The sequence below is a fragment of the Prionailurus bengalensis genome, chromosome B4, assembly GCF_016509475.1.
Source record: "Prionailurus bengalensis isolate Pbe53 chromosome B4, Fcat_Pben_1.1_paternal_pri, whole genome shotgun sequence".
NCBI classification, from domain to species: Eukaryota; Metazoa; Chordata; class Mammalia; order Carnivora; family Felidae; genus Prionailurus; species Prionailurus bengalensis.
The window spans coordinates 77373404-77394017 of record NC_057358.1 but is presented as its reverse complement, the minus strand read 5'-3'; the positions used below and the strand labels follow the sequence as shown (position 1 = coordinate 77394017).

The window sequence follows — 20614 nt, the reverse complement described above, 5'->3', positions numbered from 1 at the left end:
TTTATATAGAAAGGCAAAGGGACCAGAATAGCCAAAGCAATTTTAATGGGGAAAAAAGGAAAAACAAAAACTAAAACTCGAAGAATTCATACTGATTTCAAGACTGACAATAAAGCTATAGTAACCAAGGCAGCGTGGTTTTGGTAAAAGGATAGACACATAGATCAATGGAACATAGTCGTTTGAAACGAATCCTTTGAAAAAATTTTGGACTTATTTTAGTGCCTAATATATGGTTCTCTTTTTATAAACACTCTTATGTGTTTGAAAAGAACTACTTTTCAACGTTTATTTATTTTTGGGACAGAGAGAGACAGAGCATGAACGGGGGAGGGGCAGAGAGAGAGGGAGACACAGAATCGGAAACAGGCTCCAGGCTCTGAGCCATCAGCCCAGAGCCCGACGCGGGGCTCGAACCCACGGACCGCGAGATCGTGACCTGGCTGAAGTCGGACGCTTAACCGACTGCACCACCCAGGCGCCCCTGAAAAGAACTACTTTTAGCTTTGTATTCTACACCAAATTTCGATTAGAAGATGCACATTTTTCATGTTTAAACATCTCTGAAATCAGAATGATCTGGCTCTCAAGGGCATCTCATACTTTCACTGGCGGTGGTTTTTCTTCCTTATGGGTACTTGAGATAATAGGGTGTCTTACTATCAATGGTGGTTTATGATTGATGAAATTCAGTATATTAGGTCAAGCTTTTTACTTGTTCAAATCAATGTCTTTACTGATTGTTTTCATGTTTGGTTTTTTTTTTTTTTTTTGGTATCACTTATGAGAGGGATGTTAAAAACTTACTAAGATTGTGTATTTTTCTTTCTCATTATCTTTCTACATTTTAACATCCTGATCCTGTATTAGTATGTGCCTACAAGTTCAGATGCGTTTTATCTTCCAGGTGAATTGAATCTTTTATCATTTCATAGTGACCGTCTTTGTCTCAAGTAATATTTTTTTCTTTAAAGTCTATTTTGTCCAATATAAATGTAGCTATATCAGTACTTTCCTTTGGCTAGTATTTGACTGGTATAACTTTTTCCATATTTTTCCTTTAAACCTTCTGTATCCTATTTTTATTTTTTTTAATTTAAAAAATTTTTATTGTTTATTTGGGGGGGGGGGTTGCGGAGGAGCAGAAAGAGAAGGAGACACAGAATCTGATGCAGGCTCCAGGCTCTGAGCTGTCAGCACAGAGCCTGACGTGGGACTTGAATTCATGAGCCATGAGATCATGACCTGAGCTGAAGTTGGACACTTAACCAACTGAGCCATCCAGGTGCCCCTATTATAATTTTTTAAATGTTTGTTTATTTTTGAGGGAGACTGCACGCAAGTGGGGTAAGGGCAGAGGGAGAGGAAGACACAGAATCTGAAGCAGGCTCCAGGCTCTGAGCTGTCAGCACAGCTGTTATTTTGTAAATAACATATAGCTGGATTTTGTTTTCTAATTCAACATGGCAATCTTTAGTATTTAACTAAAACACCCAGTGCATTTACATTTATCGTGATTACTGATGCATAAAGATTTCTACCGTTTTACTTTGGGCAATTTGTCCTGCCTGTTTCTTTTCCCTCCTTTCCTGTTTTCTTTTGGATTGACGAGTGTTTTCCAGTAAGTATAGAATTCTAGATTTTTTTTTTTTAATGTTTATTATTTTTGAGAGAAAGCACACACAGAGAGAGGGAGACAGAGACTCTGTGATGATGGCAGACAGCCCAATGCGGGGCTTGAACCCACTAACTGTGAGATCATGACCTGAAGTTGGACAGTCAACTGAGTCACACAGGCGTCCCTAGATATTGTACTATTATGTACAGTGACACAGAGAAAACCAGAGGGCTCTTTTGTCATTTCCCCAAGTAGTTTGAGCTTGTGAAAGACCATGTTTGTTTCTTTTTTTTTTTTTTTTTTTTGGTATCTTCATCAAGCACAATGTTTTGTACAGTTAATTCATAAAAATTGCACTTGATTAGTTATGATGGTAAAGAGTAGTGGGCAAAAAAGGAATTTGGCCTTTTTCCTTTTTGAAATTCTGTCTACATCCATTTTTGTTTAGCATTTTGTAAACTTAACCCAAGTGTTACTTGCACAATGTTTCCTTAATTAAAAAAAATTGGGGGGCGGGGGCAAGCATTTTTTTCCCAGATGTGATATTAAGTATCTGTTGCCAGTGGAAAAAAATCTTTGATGCTGCTTCCCCCCCCCCCCCAAAAAAACCACAACATATTAAATTACCATAGATAAAATCCCAAGTTTTCTTTGGTGTTCTTGACCTTTCATTTAGAGAATGGTACATCAGTAAGGTATCATTTATGAACTTTTAAAAGAGACACTATCTTCTAACGTGTTATTTATGGATTCATGTAATAAACATAAAAATGTGAACTAGGGGCGCCTGGCTGGCTCAGTCAGTAGAATCTATGACTCCTAATCTCAGGGTTGTAAATTTGAGCCCTATGTTGGGTTTAGGGATTACTTTAAAAAATAAAATCTTAAAAAATTAAAAACATGGACTCGAGGGGGGAAATTGGATTAGGCTTCAGAAAATGATCTGAAGTAAAGATAACTAAAACATTAACATTTATTATTATGAATGGTAGGTGTATAAGGATTTTGTGTTAAACTTGTGTAGTTTTTTATATAGTTTTAAGTTTGTAAAACTGTGATTTTAAAATGGAGGTTGCCATCTAGTGGACACATTTAAGTAGAACTTTAAAAATCTTTGTAAAGATACAATGGAACAAAGCTTTTTACATTTCTTCAACAACACAGATACGAAAGAAGGTCCATTCTGGTGGTTAAGACCACAAACTTTGGAGTTGAGCCACACCTAGGTATGAATCCTAGATTTGTTGTACAAGTAGAGACTACTGGGCTTTTTGGTAAATGAGATTAGTGCCCTTTTATTTTTAAAAAACTTTAAGTAAACTCTACACACCCAACACGAAGCTTGAACTCACAACCTTGAGATCAAGAGCTGCATGCTCCTTCTACTGAGCCAGCCAAGCACCCCAAGACTATTTTTTTTCTTCTTTAAAGAAAGTTTTTAATGTGTATTTTTCAGAGACAAAGAACATGAGCAGAGGAAGGGTAGAGAAGAGAGGGAGACACAGAATCTAAAGCAGCCTCCAGGCTCTGAGCTGTCAGCACAGAGCCCGACGAGGGGCTCAAACTCACAAACTGTGAGATCATGACCTGAGTGAAGTCGGACACTTAACTGACTGAGCCACCCAGGAGCCCTTCTTTTTTTTAATGTTTATTTTTGAGAGCGAGAGAGAGACAGAGCGTGAGTGGGGAAGGGGCAGAGAGAGAGGGAGACACAGAATCTGAAGCAGCCTCCAGGCTCTGAGCTGTCAGCACAGAGCCCGATGCGGGGCTCGAACTCCTGAGCTATGAGACCATGATCTGAGCCGAAGTTAGACGCTCAAACTGAGCCACCCAGGTGCCCCAAGACTACTATTTTTGATTGAATGGTCAGATATTATTAGGTTTAAGTCTCAGATCCCTAATTATTAATACTTCTATAATCTTAGGCAAGTTAACAAGCTCACAGGATGACACAGATATCTACATTCCACAAGAGTTGTAACGCTGCCTCATTCATCACTTTCCCTAGTAAAGCTTGACGTGTAAGAGGCCTTTAATAAATATCTGAACGAATGAATGAATGAATGAATGGCTTTAATACAGCTTCTGGGTACATTTACTAAGCTTGCTGCACTCAGATATTAAAGAAATGGTACTACTGTGTATATTATGTATATAGGAAACTCTGAATTTGTAACAATTTAAGCTTATACATATTTACATAAGTTACCAGTTAAAAACTGTTATATATACTTATGGAAGGCAGCAAACTATATCTGTCAGTTTTAAGGAAAAGGATTCCAATCATGAAATGATAAAGACTTGATCTCTAACACCTGTTTGCTACAAAGAAACTTACACTGACACAAGGGGACAGAGTTATCAGAATGGGTCTTTAAAAAAAAATGTTAGGGACACCTGGGTGGCTCAGTGGATTAAGCGTCGGCCTCTTGGGATTCTCACTCTTCCTCTCTCTGCCCCTCCCCAACTCATGTGCGGGTACTCTCTCAAATAAACTTGAAAAAAAAAAAAAGTTAAATGGCCTAGGCCTCCTCTAAATGACTATCCCTCAAGACTCTTGCCAGGGGTGGCTGGGTGGTGCAGTCGGTTGGTTAAATGACCGACTCTTGATCTTGGCTTAGGTTGGAGTCTCGCTTTGGGCTGTGAGCTGGCAGAGAGTCTGCTTGGGATTCCCGGTCTCCTCTGCCCCTCCCCTGCTCATGTGCATGCACACTCACTCTCAAAATAAATAAACAATAAAAAAATTCTTGCTAAACTCTGCCTAGGATAGGCTTCTGAATTCCACAACCTTGAGGTAAGCGTTCCTTTGTTTTATAGTAAAAACCAGCAGTAGTTATTAAAAATAAAAACCTGGGCGCCTGGGTGGCTGTCTGTTAAGCATCCAACTTCGGCCCAAGTCATGATCTCACGGTTCGTGAGTTTAAGCCCTGCATCGGGCTCTGTGCTGACAGCTTTCTCAGGGCCTGGAGCCTGCTTCGGCTTCTCTTTCTCTCTCTGCCCCTCCCCCATTTGCACTCTGTCTCAGTCTCTCAAAAATAAATAAATGTAAAAAAAATAAAAACCTACTTTGTATAACAAATGTAATTAGAGTTTCATATACTTTGACATTGTTTCACTATAACCTGTGACTTTTCCTTTAAATCAAGCCCTTGGTCAAATTTCACTCACTTTATATTGTTTTTACAGCATCTTTTCTGGGAATTTGAACTGCCATTAAAACTATGTAGTTACAAGCCATAAACATTTATTCTTATTATCATTTCTATGTCCATGTTTTTTAACTGGAGAAAAACACAGATTTAAACAGTAACTTCAATGTAATAATTGCTAAATGAACCAAAACACGGTTGATCCTTGACCAACACAGGTGTCAAATGCATGGGTCCACATATACATGGATTTTTTTCAGTAACAGTACTGGAAATGTATTTTCTCTTGTGATTTTAGTATTTTCTTGAGCTTTATTCTAAGAATGCAATATATGACACATGGAACATACAAAGTATATGTTGACTGTTAGTGGTAAGGCTGCTTCTGGTCAACAGTAGGTTTGTATTCTTAGGGAATCAAAAGTTGTACATTGATTTTTGACTGCAACAGAAGTCTATGCCCCTGACCCCTGCATTGCTTAAGGGTCAACTGTAGTTAAGATTTGCAAAGCTCCAACAGGTGCCATTCATAGTACAGTAAAACTAAAGGGGTATCTTAATTTATATACTCAAGACTGTTGATGGGCAATAATTATTTCCATAATAAACTGATAATATATGTAAAATAGAAAACTAAGCCAATGAAATAATTTCACTGGCCTATTGAACTTTTGGAGTGTAATTTCAGGTTTGGACTATAATCACTTTTAAGATTTCATAAGCCCCTTCTTGGATTCAAGTTAGAAAAACCTCTTGAGGGTCACCTGGGTGGCTCGATGGGTTAAGCGTTCCACTTCAGCACAGATTGTGATCTCAGTTCATGGGTTCACGTCCCACGTTGGGCTCTGTGCTGACAGCTCAGGGCCTGGAGCCTGCTTCGGATTCTGGCTCCCTCTCTCTCTGTCCCTGCCCCACTTGTGCTCTGTATCTCTCTCTCTCAAGAATAAACATTGGGGCGCCCGGGTAGCTCAGTTGGTTAAGTACCCAACTTCAGCTCAGGTCATGATCTCGCGGTTTGTGAGTCTGAGCCCCACATCAGGTCCTGTGCTGACAGCTCAGAGCCTGGAGCCTGCTTCAGATTCTGTGTCTTTCTCTGCCCCTCCCCTGCTTGCTCTCTCTTGAAAATAAAAAATAAACCATTAAAAAAAAAATTAAAAAACCAACCTCTTGAAAGATAATCTGGTATGCATTTATGGATTCAGTAGTAGCTTGCTCATGCCTGTTACACATTGCTAGCCTAACTTGATTTAGTTGAAAGCAAGGCCCTACACCAGAAGTCTGCAGGTAGTGTTAAGTTTATAAATGTTTGTGGATGTCCACCTGTTAAGGCATTAAAAGCTAAAGGATCTCTATGGCAGCCAAACATTAACAAATACTCTCTTAAAATCTTGTGGGGCGCCTGGGTGGCACAGTCGGTTAAGCGTCCGACTTCAGCCAGGTCACGATCTCGCGGTCTGTGAGTTCGAGCCCCCGTCAGGCTCTGGGCTGATGGCTCAGAGCCTGGAGCCTGTTTCCGATTCTGTGTCTCCCTCTCTCTCTGCCCCTGCCCCGTTCATGCTCTGTCTCTGTCCCAAAAATAAATAAACGTTGAAAAAAAAAATTAAAAAAAAAAATCTTGTAAAATACCCTATATATAATGTAACCTTTTAAAATACTCTTGGTATAACACACTGACCCCATACCTCCTCATGTTCTTCGGGCCTAATGGGCCTGAGACTCTTGGCTTCATATCAAATAATAAGTGATATAAGTAATCCTACTGGTGATCAAACTTTTTTTTCTTTTCATAAACTGCCAAATCAACAGAGTCTCATTTAAAAAATACTGTTAATGGAGTTTTTCATTAAGATTACACAAATTTGTCAATTGTGTTGAGATTTCCACATTACAGGTTCCTTAACCATAAACAATTGCAGAACAAAAAAATTAGCTACTTTTAGTTTATTATAATTGGTTCTGACTGAATCAAACACCTAAAGATATCCGCCCTTAAAACAGGCTGTGTAGGGGCACCCAGGTGGCTCAGTCGGTTGAGCATCTGACTCTGGCTCAGGTCAGGATCTTGCAGTTCGTGAGTTTGAGCCCCGTGTCAGGCTCTGTGCTGACAGCTCAGAGCCTGGAGCCTGTTTCAGATTCTGTGTCTCTCTGCCCCTTCCCCACTCATGCTCTCTCAAAAATTAATAAACGTTAAAAAAAAATTTTTTTTAAAAACAAGCTGTGTAGACCAGAATTTTAAATTTATCCTCTATTTTAAAACTAGAAAGGTCTTGTAGTTAGTATAATTAACAGAATGGCCATCAGGAAGCTTGCTGTTCACATAACAATATATTTTACATTCAGCAAACTTAATTTTATCAAATATCCTTTAATTTCACAGACAACAATATGATACATATTGTGTAAGAAGCGCACAATAGTTCTGCAGTACAATTTCAGAGTGTATACAAACTGGAATACAGAGGTTAAACACTGGGGTACGGATGGCTTTCTTGAGCTTTGGATAAACTATATACAAAACTTGCAATTCAAATATTAGCCAATCTGGAAACTTTACTTCTCATAATATAAAAATGATACTTTTGAGATGCAAAATATTTTTTTTTACTAAACTATATAAACATTTAAAATAATTAAAAACTCAACTTTAGAATTTATAAAGATTAGCTATAAAAATATATCGGCAGTCACTTTTCTTAGAAATGTACCATTCACTACATTACAAAATAGTCTCTAACATAAAATTGCCTTAATAACCATACGATTTTAGAATCTGATAAACCTTACATTAAATTGATTATAAAATCCTCTTGGAAAACTTTGGTATGTATCTTCAGAAGATTTTTAAAAAATACTCTAATATCTCAAGGGCCTGTAAACATTCCATTCTATTAAAGCACAACAGAATAGGTAATGTATATTCAACTGCATACAGAATATAGAATCAAAAAACAATTTATTATATATTTGTAGAAAATCTCCATTCCCAGAGTAACCAAAAAACAAACTATTTAAAAGTATCAAACTTTTAAACAGAAGTTCTCTTTCCATCCTGATAAAAAATGTTACAAAATCACCATACTCCATTCATGTACCTTAAATGCCTTTGAGGACAAAGCCTCAAAAACAGTTAAACCCAAGTCTCAAAACCCCTCTCAAGTCCAAGAAACAAACTTTAAAAAACCCATTTCAACGATCTGACGATAGAACAAGTATACGTAATCAGAACACATAATTTATATATTTAGTTATGTATTAGCTTTTCTATTTGTAATTTAAAATTTATTGGCAGAAATAAAACACTCACGCGCGCGCACACACACAAAGTGAAAAAGGTAAATTTTAGGGAACAGTAAGAAATGCAAACCTACAGGGTAAACTGATTTTAAAAATAATTTACCAAATTTCATCTTCTCTGGCATTTTTGGGTTATTGTCATTTAGGAAATTCAAATTGGTGTGAGAGCTCACTTCCCTCTTCTTGAGTGGGTTTCATTTTTCCAGGGCTTCCACCTGTGCTAGTGACTTCCTTGAGGTCATTTTCCACTTTATCTTCTGTCACCAGATCTCTTGCATAAGATTATCTTTGAGTTGCAAAAGCCTAAATAAAAAGCTTCATTTTTGACCTTTTAATTTATAAAACTCCACTAAAAAGAAAAGAAATCCATCTAATTTTTAGGCAAGTCTGCAAAAATATTTTCTTTCTTAATCAAACACTTTTATGAGAATAAAGATCCTTCAAAGTTTTTAACTCTTCTATTAGAGTTTTATTTTGATTTTCCAAGACTGCAACTCGATTTTCCAGGCATTTCACATATTCTTTCTTCTTTCTGCGACATTCTCGAGCAGCTTCTCTAAATATAGGCATTAAAAACCAATGTTAGAAAAAAAGTTCACATTCTTTAAATGGTAAATGCACCTCAGTAATCCTCCCTGGTCATCTCTCTACATCTCTACAGAACCAAAATACATAGATCTTAAGTGCAGAATTCAATCTGTTTTGGCAAATGCACATACCTATATAACCCCCACACTTATCAAGACATAGAACTTCTTTGTTGTCCCAGAAAGTTGCCTTGTGCCCATTCCTGGTCAGTCCTCTCCCCAAACAACTAATGTTCAGATTTTTACCACCACAGATGAAGATTTTCCTATTCTAGAACCTCAAATAACAGAATCATACAGTATGCGCCCTTGTGTCTGGTCTCCTTTCACTCAGTATACTTTTGAGGCTCATCGATGTTGCTTCGAGGTGGTTTGTTCCTTACTGTTGCTGAGTGTATTCCATTGTGTGACCATCACCATAGTGTATTGATCTATTCCTTGGGGCTGTTTCTCATTTTAGCTGCTATGCATGTTCTTAACACCAGTTTCTTTGTGAGCATATGTCCCAAAACCAAGGAGTGAAATTTATGGGTCCTATGGCTTTTGACACTGTTTCTTCCAATTTTTATTTAAGTTTTAATTACAAACAGTGCTTGATACTCAGTTTTGTAAATGTCCTCTTAGATTATTTCTGTGAAGTCACATACATGTATCCCATATGTAGAGAGGTATTATTTTGAGTATTTTTTATATTATGTACTGTAGGTATTATCTGCAACTTGTTTTTACACTGTTTTATTTTAATGATGTTTCCAAGTAGGTATAGATCCTTGTCATGTATACTTTATTGTTAATTCATTTTCATCCCTAACTACTAGTGAGATTGAACATCTTTTCAAAAGCCTATTGGTCTTTTGGATCTTTTTTTTTTTTTTTAATTTTTTTTTTAAGGTACGTTTTTTTTTTAAAAATTTTTTTTTTTTTCAACGTTTATTTATTTTTGGGACAGAGAGAGACAGAGCATGAACGGGGGAGGGGCAGAGAGAGAGGGAGACACAGAATCAGAAACAGGTTCCAGGCTCTGAGCCATCAGCCCAGAGCCTGACGTGGGGCTCGAACTCCCGGACCGCGAGATCGTGACCTGGCTGAAGTCGGACGCTCAACCGACTGCGCCACCCAGGCGCCCCAAGGTACGTTTATTTTTGCGACAGAGACAGAACATGAACGAGGGAGGGTCAGAGAGGGAGACACAGAATCCGAAGCAGGCCCCAGGCTCTAAGCTATCAGCACAGAGTTCGACACGGGGCTTGAACTCAGAGACCGTGAGATCATGACCTGAGCCGAAGTCGGACGCTTAACCAACTGAGCCACCCAGGTGCCCCGGTCTTTTGGATCTCTTATGTAAACTGCCTATTCATACCCTTTTTCCATTCATACCTTTTCCTGTTTTACGATGAGAAATTATAAAGACAACCTAAGAACTCTGTGTGCATTATACATATCAATCCTTTATCTGTTTTTATATGATTTCCTTTTTAAAAGTTTATTTGAGGGGCGCCTGGGTGGCTCAGTCGGTTAAGCGTCCGACTTCGGCTCAGGTCATGATCTCGCGGTCCGTGAGTTCGAGCCCCGCGTCGGGCTCTGTGCTGACAGCTCAGAGCCTGGAGCCTGTTTCCGATTCTGTGTCTCCCTCTCTCTCTGACCCTCCCCCATTCATGCTGTCTCTCCCTGTCTCAAAAATAAATAAACATTAGAAAAAAAATTAAAAAAATAAATAAATAAAAGTTTATTTGAGAGAGGAAGAGAGAGAGGGAGTGCGAGCAGGGGAGGGGCAGAGAGAGAGAGGGAGAGAGAGAACACCAAGCAGGCTCTGAGCTGTCAGCATGGAGCCTGACACGGGACTCAAACCCACAAACCATGAGATCATGACCTGAGCTGAGCTGAAGAGTCACATGCTTAACCAACCAAGCCACCCAAGCGCCCCTGTTTTTATATATTATTTTCTAATCTATCATTTGACTTCTCATATTTTTATATCTTATACCATAAATGCTTCTTTTTTAGTCTTTTTCTTGGCTTAGGTTAAAATTCCATGCACTGTATATTTCTCTCTTAATTTTAAAGATAATTTTATTGCTTAATTTTTCACAATTAAGTCTTTAATCCATTTGGAATTACTTTCAGATGTGATATAAAATAGAGGAGTCTAATTTTCTTTCAGATGCGGTGTCAGTTAACATTTATTAAATATGCCACCTTTTAGAAGTACTGTACTTAGCTAGCATAAAAAGCTATTTCTGGGCTCTATCTTGTTTGCTAATGTTATTGTCTGCTCCTGTGCTGATACCAAGTTTTGATTACAGTGGTTTTAGAGAGTATGTTTTAATGCCTAATGGAACAAGTAACCTCTTCCTGTTCTTGACCATTCTAGAACACTTTTTTCTTTCATGTAAACTCTCATCTTATGTTGTCCAATTCCATGGAGATCTAAAGAGGTTCTAGTTTGAATCACATTAAATTTATGTGTATTTTAGGGGCACCTGGGTGACTCAACTGGTTAAGCATCTGACTCTTGGTTTTGGCTCAGGTCATGATCTCATGGTTTGTGAGTTTGAGCCCCACATTGGGCTCTGTGCTGACAGCGTGGAGCCTGCTTGGGATTCTCTGTCTCCCTCTCTCTCTGCCTCTCCCCTGCTCATTTTCTAGTTTTCTCTCAAAATAAATAAACTTAAATGTGATCTTCCTATTGAGTTTACTAAGGGTTTTATGATTTTTTGCCACTAATGCGAATATTACTTCCCATTATTTTCAAGATGGTAATTCATAGTAGAAAAACTTACTAAATTTCCTTATAAATCACTGTAATTAAAAAAATTTATTATGATATACTATACACACAAAAGACTGTATGTGGTGTAATGTTATGAAGCATAATAATAAATAAAATGAACACATGTAAACCCAACACCTGATTTAATAAGAGAACATATGATCTATACTGTTGAAGAAATTTCTGTGCTATTTCCTGATTCCGTACCCCTGCCTCTTGCCCGGAAGCAATTACTAGCTTCAATATTTTACTTATTTTCATGGTTTCAGTAATATTTATACATCTCTAAATTGTATATAATTTAGTTTGCTTATATTCTAAAAGTTATTTTAACGTTTATTTATTTTTGAGACAGAGACAGAGCATGAACGGGGGAGGGTCAGAGAGAGGGAGACACAGAATCCAAAACAGGCTCCAGGCTCTGAGCTGTCAGCACAGAACCCGACGTGGGGCTCGAACTCATGGGCTGTGAGATCATGACCCGAGCCGAAGTCGGCCGCTTAACCGACTGAGCCACCCAGGCACCCCTAAAACTTATTTTAAAATATGACACTTTATGTATTCTGTTACAACTTGTTTTCACTTAACTTTATCTTCCTAATACTTATTCATGTTACAGTGATCAATCAATACACATGAACACTATCAGACTGAATAAAGACAACAAAAATGTATGTGTCCATTCTGTTACTATTTAGGTTGTTTCCTGATTTTTGTTGTTGTGAACATTTTTATGCATACTTCCTGCAAAAGTCTCAGTCACATACACAGAGTGAAACAGCTCATAGAGCATATCCAGGTCAATTGTACAAGATAAGGCCAATTAATCCAAAGTGACCGTACCAACTTTCACTGCCATAGGCGGTCTCTGAGTTTCACTGTTTCAAATCCTTGCCACTTCCTGGTTAGACTTTGAAGATTTTTGCCAATTGGGTGGGCATAAATGGTAACTAAATGTGTGGTATTAATTTGCATTTCTTTGATTACTGATTGATAAGGGTGAATAATCTTTCATACGATTATTAACCACTTGTGTTTTCTGAGAAATGCCTATTCATATATTTTGCCAATTTTTCTTCCATTAGGTTGTACTTAATAACTTAGAAGATATTTTTGGTTTTTTCTAACAAATCTTTTTGTTGTTGTTAGATATGTTTCAAGTATCTTCTATAGGGTTGGAGCTTGTATTTTCACTCTATAGATGAACAGAAATTATTAATTTTAATGAAGATTCATTAATCTTTTGTGTTAATGTTTGTGGGAGGGGTGTGCATTGTTTTAAGTTATCTTTTCCTAATCCTGAAACCATAAGATTATATATTTTCACTTAAAAGTTTCAAAATTTCATCTTTCACTTTTGTGTCTTTAATCTCTCTGCAATGATTTTGTGTATGGTGTGAGGAAGAAATCCAGTATTTTTTCATTTATCAATAATTATCCTAATACCATTTATTGAAGAGTCCCTCCTTCCCCCAATAATCTGTCCTGTGTCCATGGATCAGTTTCTGAGTTATTTCATTGGTCAATTTTTTTTTTTCCTCAATGCCACTATCACATTATTTCAATTACCACAGCTTTAAATAAAACTTGATATCTCCTCACCTTATTCTTGTCTGGAATATTTTGGCTGTTCTTGGCCCTTTACTCTTCTATAAATTTTAGTATCAACTTGTCAAGTTCTTCAAACAACCTGTTTAGGTTTTGATTGGAACTGCATTGAATCTATGGATCAATTGGGGGAAAAATAGTCATCTTTATAATACTGAGTTTCCATATCTATGGACATAGTATTTATTTCTCCATTTTATTTAGATCTTCCTTAAGGTCTTTCAAAGACATTGTACAATATTTTTCATAATTGTCCTGGAGATCTTTTGTTGTTAGATTTCTTCTCTGATATTTTGTTGATAACATAAATGGTGTCTTTTAAATAATTATTTACCAAACCATTACTGATGTAAAGAAATGCGATTTTTGAATACTGGTGTTATATTTAGCAATGTTATAAATTCATTACTTCTAATAATTTTTCTGTAAGTCCATTTTAAAAAATAGGCAATTATATAAAAAATAGTAGGTAAGGATTTCCTTTCATTTAAATCCTCATAATACCCTCTGTTCTTGTTTTACTACTAAATGGTTAAAGGTTTCCAGTACAATGCTGCTTATTTTTCAAGCTTTCTAATACTTTGTACATGATCTCCTGGATATTCTAAGCAGATGAATATTTGCTACGGAGAGCAATTTTATTTTTTCTTTTCCAATTTTTATCATTTTTATAGTCTCTTGATCTTTGATGATTTTCAAGGACACCCTTTTTTTTCTTTAAATCTAGTAGACAGATAACTGAAGGCTTGACAAAGGTTGTTCTGTTGTGTGCTCTTTCTGATGACTCTTGCTCCTGAAAGGTAGTGCAGTATTATCGAATATCTAAGTCTTTGGACTCTGAAACCTGGACCCGTGTGTTTAAATCCTACCTCTACCACTTACTGAGTAGTTTAACCTTGGGCAAAGAAATTAACCTAAGCCTCAGTTTCCTCATCTCAGAAAAACTGGAAATAATATTATATACACCTCAAAGGTTTTTGTGAAAGTAACATAAAGGCTTGGCACATATGATGATGGAGGCCTAATTCCTTGGACAGTCTGTGATTTTTTCAACTTGTATTTGTTAGAACTCAATGTATGGGAATTTGTTAAAGGCTGTGTTAAGACTGCTTTCTTCCAAAAAGTTGGGGAACTATGGACCCAGACCATTTTTAAATTTCAGCTGACTCTTGAACAACACGGGTCTGAACTGTGTGAGTCTACTTATATGCAGATTTTTTTTTAATATGGTACCATAAATGTATTTTCTCTTCCTTATGATTTTCTTAGTATTTTTTCTCTAGCTTACTTTGTTGTAAGAATACAGTATATATAACTACATATAACATAAAAAATATGTGTTAATTGGCTGTTTATGTTATCAGTAAGGATTCTAGTCAACTCAGTTTTTGGGGAGTCAAAAATTATAGATTTTCAATGGCATGGGGGTGGGGGTCAGCGCCCCAACGCCTCCATTGTTCAAGGGTCAACTATGCTTGGGTCTTGACTTCATGAAGAATAACAATCTCTGATCCAGTTCCCCCAGGCTGCACAGACCCCAGGTTTTGCCCCTAGTCCCCTCTGCATACCAAAGCTATACCAATCACAAAGATATGAATTTATTTACAGATTATACAGGGGTTGCTTCAGTGCTTATGAACTTCATGGTCTTGTGCTTCTGATTGATTCCTAACCTCAATAGATATCTCTTACTTCCCTGGAGGCTCATCCAATCATTTAAAAGGGTGGTTTTTATATTTCATCAAGCTTTTAATAATATTACATAGCGAGGTCGTATTATCAGAAAGAGAAACCTCATTCACGTAATTCTTAACAAATCTTTTGGGTATCCTAGGTACACAACCATATCATCAACAAAAAAAGACGGCTCTTCTTTTCTAGTATTTACATAACTTACTTCAGATCCTTGTCTTATTGCATTTGTTGGAACCTCCAAGACAACAGACAATCCCTGCCATGTTACTAAGTTCATTACAATGATGCTCGCTCTTAGTTTTTAGTAAAGAAACATTTTATCTTGAAGTAATTAAATGCATCCTTCTGGTCCTTGTATGATCATTTTTATTGCTCTAGAAAATCATCCTTTTATTCTAATTTTCTAACTTAGAGGAGTTAAAAACAGAATCCTGTAATTTTTTAAATATTTGTTTTATATGTGGGTATCTACCCTTTTTGATTCCTACTATAGTTTTTATTAGTGTCCTTTCTCTCTTTTTTTTCCCCTTAAACTCACTACAGAAGGGTACCCATTATATTCTTTTTCTCAAAGAACTGGTGGTTTTCATGGCTGATGTACATATAGCTGATACAACTATGTTTAAAATACATTTAAAATGAAAGTAAATGTTTCTGGAGGTTAAATCACTGATATATATTCATGGGTAAAATTCATTTTTAGCATTTCTGTGTCCATCAGTTTTTTAGGAATTCTTCCCTCTTCTCACTGTCAATGGCAAGCAGCAAATTATTATTTTCATTTAACTTTTGTCAGCCCAGCAAGAACAAAATATATTGTTTGAAAAGCTCTGCTTAATAGTACTATTCAAAAGACAAAATAAAAATGAAAGAACTCTAGGTCATATATTAAGTAAAGAGATTGAGCAATGGGATCCTTTGGAAATGAACTAGATACAACATAACACTCAGTAAAATAAAGCTCTCTTTTTTAAAGTAAGCTCTATCTACGGCCAGTGTGGGGCTCAAACTCACAAGCCCAAGATAAAGTTGTGCTCCACCAACTGAGCTAGCCAGGCACCCCAAACGCTCTCATTTTTAACTCACAATTCCAGTTAACACTTGGTTACGTTTTGAGATTTACAGAAACGTTACCCATTCTGGCAGCACAATTTTACCACCTACCTGTTTTTCATCAACCTTATTTCTCTCTTCAGTTGGGGGTCATCTGTCTTAGATGTCTGAGATGTAAGAGTCACAGGAGATGTCATCACCACAGTCTGTGGCAGCGAAGTAGCTGAAGGTGTGGTACGGATCTGATACGTCTGCATATCTCCTGATGCAGCTGTGTGGTCAGAAGAGTGAGTTAATTCCTAAGTGTCTTTGAAAGTACATTGGGATGTTTTCCACAGACACTTAAACATACTTACTTTGTACAACCACCTGGTTGCTGGGCACAAGTATTTGCTGTCCATCAGAGGTCTGTGCATATTGGAGAATTGTTGTCCCTTGCTGAGTACTGCCTGAATTTGTCATGGTTAATGTTTGAAGTCCCTGTACTCCATCTGTGCCTGGGCTGGCCAGTTGTAAGGCTCCATTTGGGGCAATGGCAACTTTAACCAAAGAGAGAACATAGCTATTGTAAGGCTGTACAATACACTAATTGCAAAGGATTGGTGAAAAAAAACCCAGCCACTACTTATTAAAACAGGTCTGAATGCAGTTCCACTTGGTAACTGTTAACTACTTTGGGTGAACTATATGTAAAAGAAATAAAATAAATAAAATGGCATTTCTTTATAAAATTTTATAGTTCAGGTGCACTAATATTAAATTTAGTCTCAAACTGTAGATTAGTCAAAACACATTATGGGCTCAATGGAGCACTGCATGCTAATTGCTAATGCTGTCACAGCAGTTCTGGAACATTAGGAGAGGGTACCAATGGCTAACTTTTAAAGGAAAAATCAGTAGAAGGAAACATTAACACACTGTGTATTTTTATTCAAAAGAAGCATTAAAAAGATGATAAGCTTAAAAATATTTTTGAATAGATTAAACGGGCCTATGCCTATGGGAAAATTTTTAAGAGGATAGAAGGTTACATAATGAAAATATATATATCTTCATACTTTGTTTCTGAGCTCTGCTGTCTAGGGGTAACCACTATTAAATTGTACTAAATGTTATTTACTTAAGTGATATTTTAAAAATGTAATCTATTCAAGTTACTTCCTAGTGAAAATCACCAATAAGGTTGTCATGAGAAAGAGGTCACATTACTATGTGCCCCACAGCATTTTTCAATGAGTTATGTATATATATATATATATATGTGTGTGTGTGTATATATATATATATGTGTGTATATATATATATATACACACACATATATATATATATATATATATATATATTTTTTAATGTTTGTTTATTTTGAGAGTGAGTGAGCAGGAGAGGGGCAGAGGGAGAGAGAGAATCCCATGCAGGCTCCACGCTGTCAGCGCAGAGCAGAAGAGCAGAAGCCCAACGTGGGGCTCGATCTCACAAACTGTGAGATCATGACCTGAGCCAGATGCTTAACCAAATGGGCCACCCAGGCGCCCCTCAATGAATTATACTTATGTTAATGCTTTCCTCTCAAACCTTACATGAAACACCCATAAGATATGATCAAATGGAAAACATTTTACCATTATGCAATCCCACGTAATAAATCCCCTTCAGACTCTAATGCCTCATCTCTGTGCCCTCTTATCAGATTATAATTATGCAACTTTTTTTCTCCTTTTATACTCTGGGTACCAGGAAGCGAAAACACACTTATCTGAATGTATGTTTTAATTGAAAATATTTTTTTTCAGGAGTATATAATTATCTCTCATCCACTACCACACAACAAATATTCTACATACTTTAATTTATATGACTTTAGAAGTAATGACAGTTTAAGATTTTTTAGATGCAGACATTTGTTTTAAACTTATATTAGTGGGGCGCCTGGGTGGCTCAGTCGGTTAAGCCGCCGACTTCGGCTCAGGTCATGATCTCGCGGTCCGTGAGTTCAAGCCCCGCGTCGGGCTCTGTGCTGACAGCTCAGAGCCTGGAGCCTGTTTCAGATTCTGTGTCTCCCTCTCTCTGACCCTCCCCCATTCATGCTCTGTCTCTCTCTGTCTCAAAAATAAATAAACGTTAAAAAAAAATAATAATAATAAAATAAACTTATATTAGCAATTGTTTTCAATCGCCTTCTCTCCAACACACATTATATATATACATATATATAAATGTAAATATATAAGTAAAATAAAAGTCCTATTCTCTATCCCAATTTATTCTACTGGCCACCCCACACCCTTATTCTGGGGTAACCATTTTCGATGTACATCCTCTTCCTAATCATTTCCTATGTTCATATAGACTGATACATTAACACACATCAAAATGTGTATCCATACACACATATGTATACATTTTTTAAAATGTTTATTATTTACTTTTGAGAGAGAGACAGAGTGTGAGCACTCAGGCACCCCTAAAAAATTCTTTAAGAAAAGTAGCATATCGGGGCGCCTGGGTGGCGCAGTCGGTTGAGCGTCCGACTTCAGCCAGGTCACGATCTCGGGGTCTGTGAGTTCGAGCCCCGCGTCAGGCTCTGGGCTGATGGCTCGGAGCCTGGAGCCTGTTTCCGATTCTGTGTCTCCCTCTCTCTCTGCCCCTCCCCCGTTCATGCTCTGTCTCTCTCTGTCCCAAAAATAAATAAACGTTGAAAAAAAAAGAAAAGTAGCATATCAGCACGTTAAAAATTATGACAAATTAATATGGCTTATTCTAAAACAATTAAAATCAGGAATTATGAAAACTACATAGAAACTTAGGGAGATATTTCATATGTTATAATTGAAATAAGTACAATCCTTTTTTTTTTTTTAATGTTTATTTATTCTTGAGAGAGACAGAGACGGAACATGAGCAGAGGAGGGGCAGAGTGAGAGAGGGAGGCAGAATCCCAAGCAGGCTCCAGGCTCTGAGCTGTCAGCACAGAGCCCAATGCGGAGCTCAAACTCACGTACTGCAAGATTATGACCTGAGCTGAAGTCAGACGCTTATTGACTGAGCCACCCAAGCACCCCGAGAGATACATCTTTTGATGTTAAACATATGTAATAATACAGAATTGTTTTCATTTTTATAACCTATCTTCCTATTTTTAACATGTATATTTATCTGGTTGAATCTACTCTAAATCTACACTGATACGGTAGCCATTAGTCACATAGGACTATTAATTAACTGAAAGCAAGATAAGAAATTCAGTTCCTCAGTCTCACGAGCCACATTTCAAGTGCTCAACAGTCACACATGGCTTAGTGGCTACTATACTAGACAATGCAAATATAAAACATTTTCAGCAAGGAAGTTCTATTGGATCATGCTGTCTTAAACACCAGTTTGAATTGTATTTATTTTGGGGTGTCAGTTAAGTGTCCAACTTCAGCTCAGGTCATGACCTCATGGTTCGTGGGTTCAAGCCCCACATCGGGCTCTGTGCCGACAGCTTGGAGCCTGGAGTCTGCCTCAGATTCTGTGTCTCCCTCTCTTTCTGCCCCTCCCCTGCTTGTGCTCTGTCTCTCTCTCTCTCAAAAATAAATAAAAACATTAAAAAAATTTAAAACAAAGAAAGAAAAAGATTTTTGAAAACAGTAATGGATGTGTATGGAAAGAAAAATCAGTTTTGTTTAAAATGAAAGTGAACTTCTCAACTGCCTCTGATCTTTGTTCCCAGGTCTCCTTCCTTGCAACCACTGTTCTCAGTTTCTTATGTGTCCTCATTGAGGTGTTTTTTACATATTCTTTAAATAACTTATTCCTGACAAATTTCACTGAAAGCTTACTATGCGCCAGGGCCTCCAGGCCAAGAATACAGCTGTGAACAAGACAAAGTTCTTTCTCTCAGGGAACTTATCTTTGAGAACAGATCATAAATAAACTGATCTATAATTATGTATAATCTATAATTAAATATGTACTTTTTAATAATTACATATAAATGCTATGAAAAAGGTAAGAAAGCTAACTAAAGAGAGCACATTTTAATGAAGAGTGGTCTCTTTGAGAAGTGACACTTGAGCAGAAGTAAGGATGTAAAAGCCATCCACATGAGACTCTGGGAGAAGAATGTGCCAGGCAGTGGGGTGACAAGCCCAAATATCCTGAGGCAGAAACAAGTTTCATGTTGGAGAAATTCCAAGGAAGTCAGTGTTGCTAGAATGCTAGCCAGTGGCAGATGAGATTGGAGTTTGGTAAGTGAGGCCAGATCTTGAATGGAACTTAGCCTTATAGGACTTATTCTAGGGGTGATGGAGAGTCACTGGAGCAAAAGTGGTGTGATCTAATGGACATTTTAAATAAACTGCTTTGGCTGCAGTATGGAAAACGAGAGCAAGAATGGAAGCAAAATGACCAAGTGGACATGCACTGCAGTAATTCAGATAGGAGTATAAGCCAGGGTAATGGTGGTGATTGGAGGTGTGAGACGTGAGGGGACGGGACACAGATTTTGTGGCAAGAGTCAATTAGACTTGAACAGGAGTTAGGAATGGGAGGAAAAATCCTCTACAAATGGACAGCACAAAGAATTCCATGGGGTGATGAAATTATATCTTGACTGTGGTGGTTAGACAACTCCATGCATCTGTCAAAACTCCAAAGTAAGCATCACTTACAAGCTGTGTGGTAACTTTAGGGACATTGTCTAACCTCTCTAAGGCTCAGTTTCCTCATAAATTGATAACTGCCTACCTCACAAGGTTGCTGTAAGGAGTAAATGAGATAATGCTGAAAAAGGTATTCTGCATTATTTTGGGCTCAAAATGCTAACCTTCAACTAATTATCCTCACTATTAAAGCATGA

General features: G+C 37.2%; 1 protein-coding gene across 6 annotated transcripts in view; it reads right to left on the bottom strand.

Annotated features, from left to right (window-relative positions):
- Window positions 1–7112: 7112 nt before the first annotated feature.
- Window positions 7113–20614, bottom strand: part of ATF1 (activating transcription factor 1) — a 79394-nt gene continuing 65892 nt past the window's right edge. For 2 of the 6 annotated variants that reach the window (XR_006294662.1, XR_006294663.1), the window contains 4 exons: window positions 16131–16313; window positions 15886–16045; window positions 13021–13140; window positions 8516–8617 (listed from right to left, as the gene is read on the bottom strand). Coding sequence is in view for 4 of the 6 variants with exons in the window: in XM_043563901.1 (XP_043419836.1) it covers window positions 8473–8617; window positions 15886–16045; window positions 16131–16313 (488 nt within the window). In the remaining 2 variants the exon portion in view is untranslated. Of the gene's footprint in view, window positions 8618–13020; window positions 13141–15885; window positions 16046–16130; window positions 16314–20614 lie in introns of all 6 variants that reach the window. The other 4 variants (XM_043563901.1, XM_043563902.1, XM_043563903.1 and 1 more) reach the window with 2 other exon arrangements.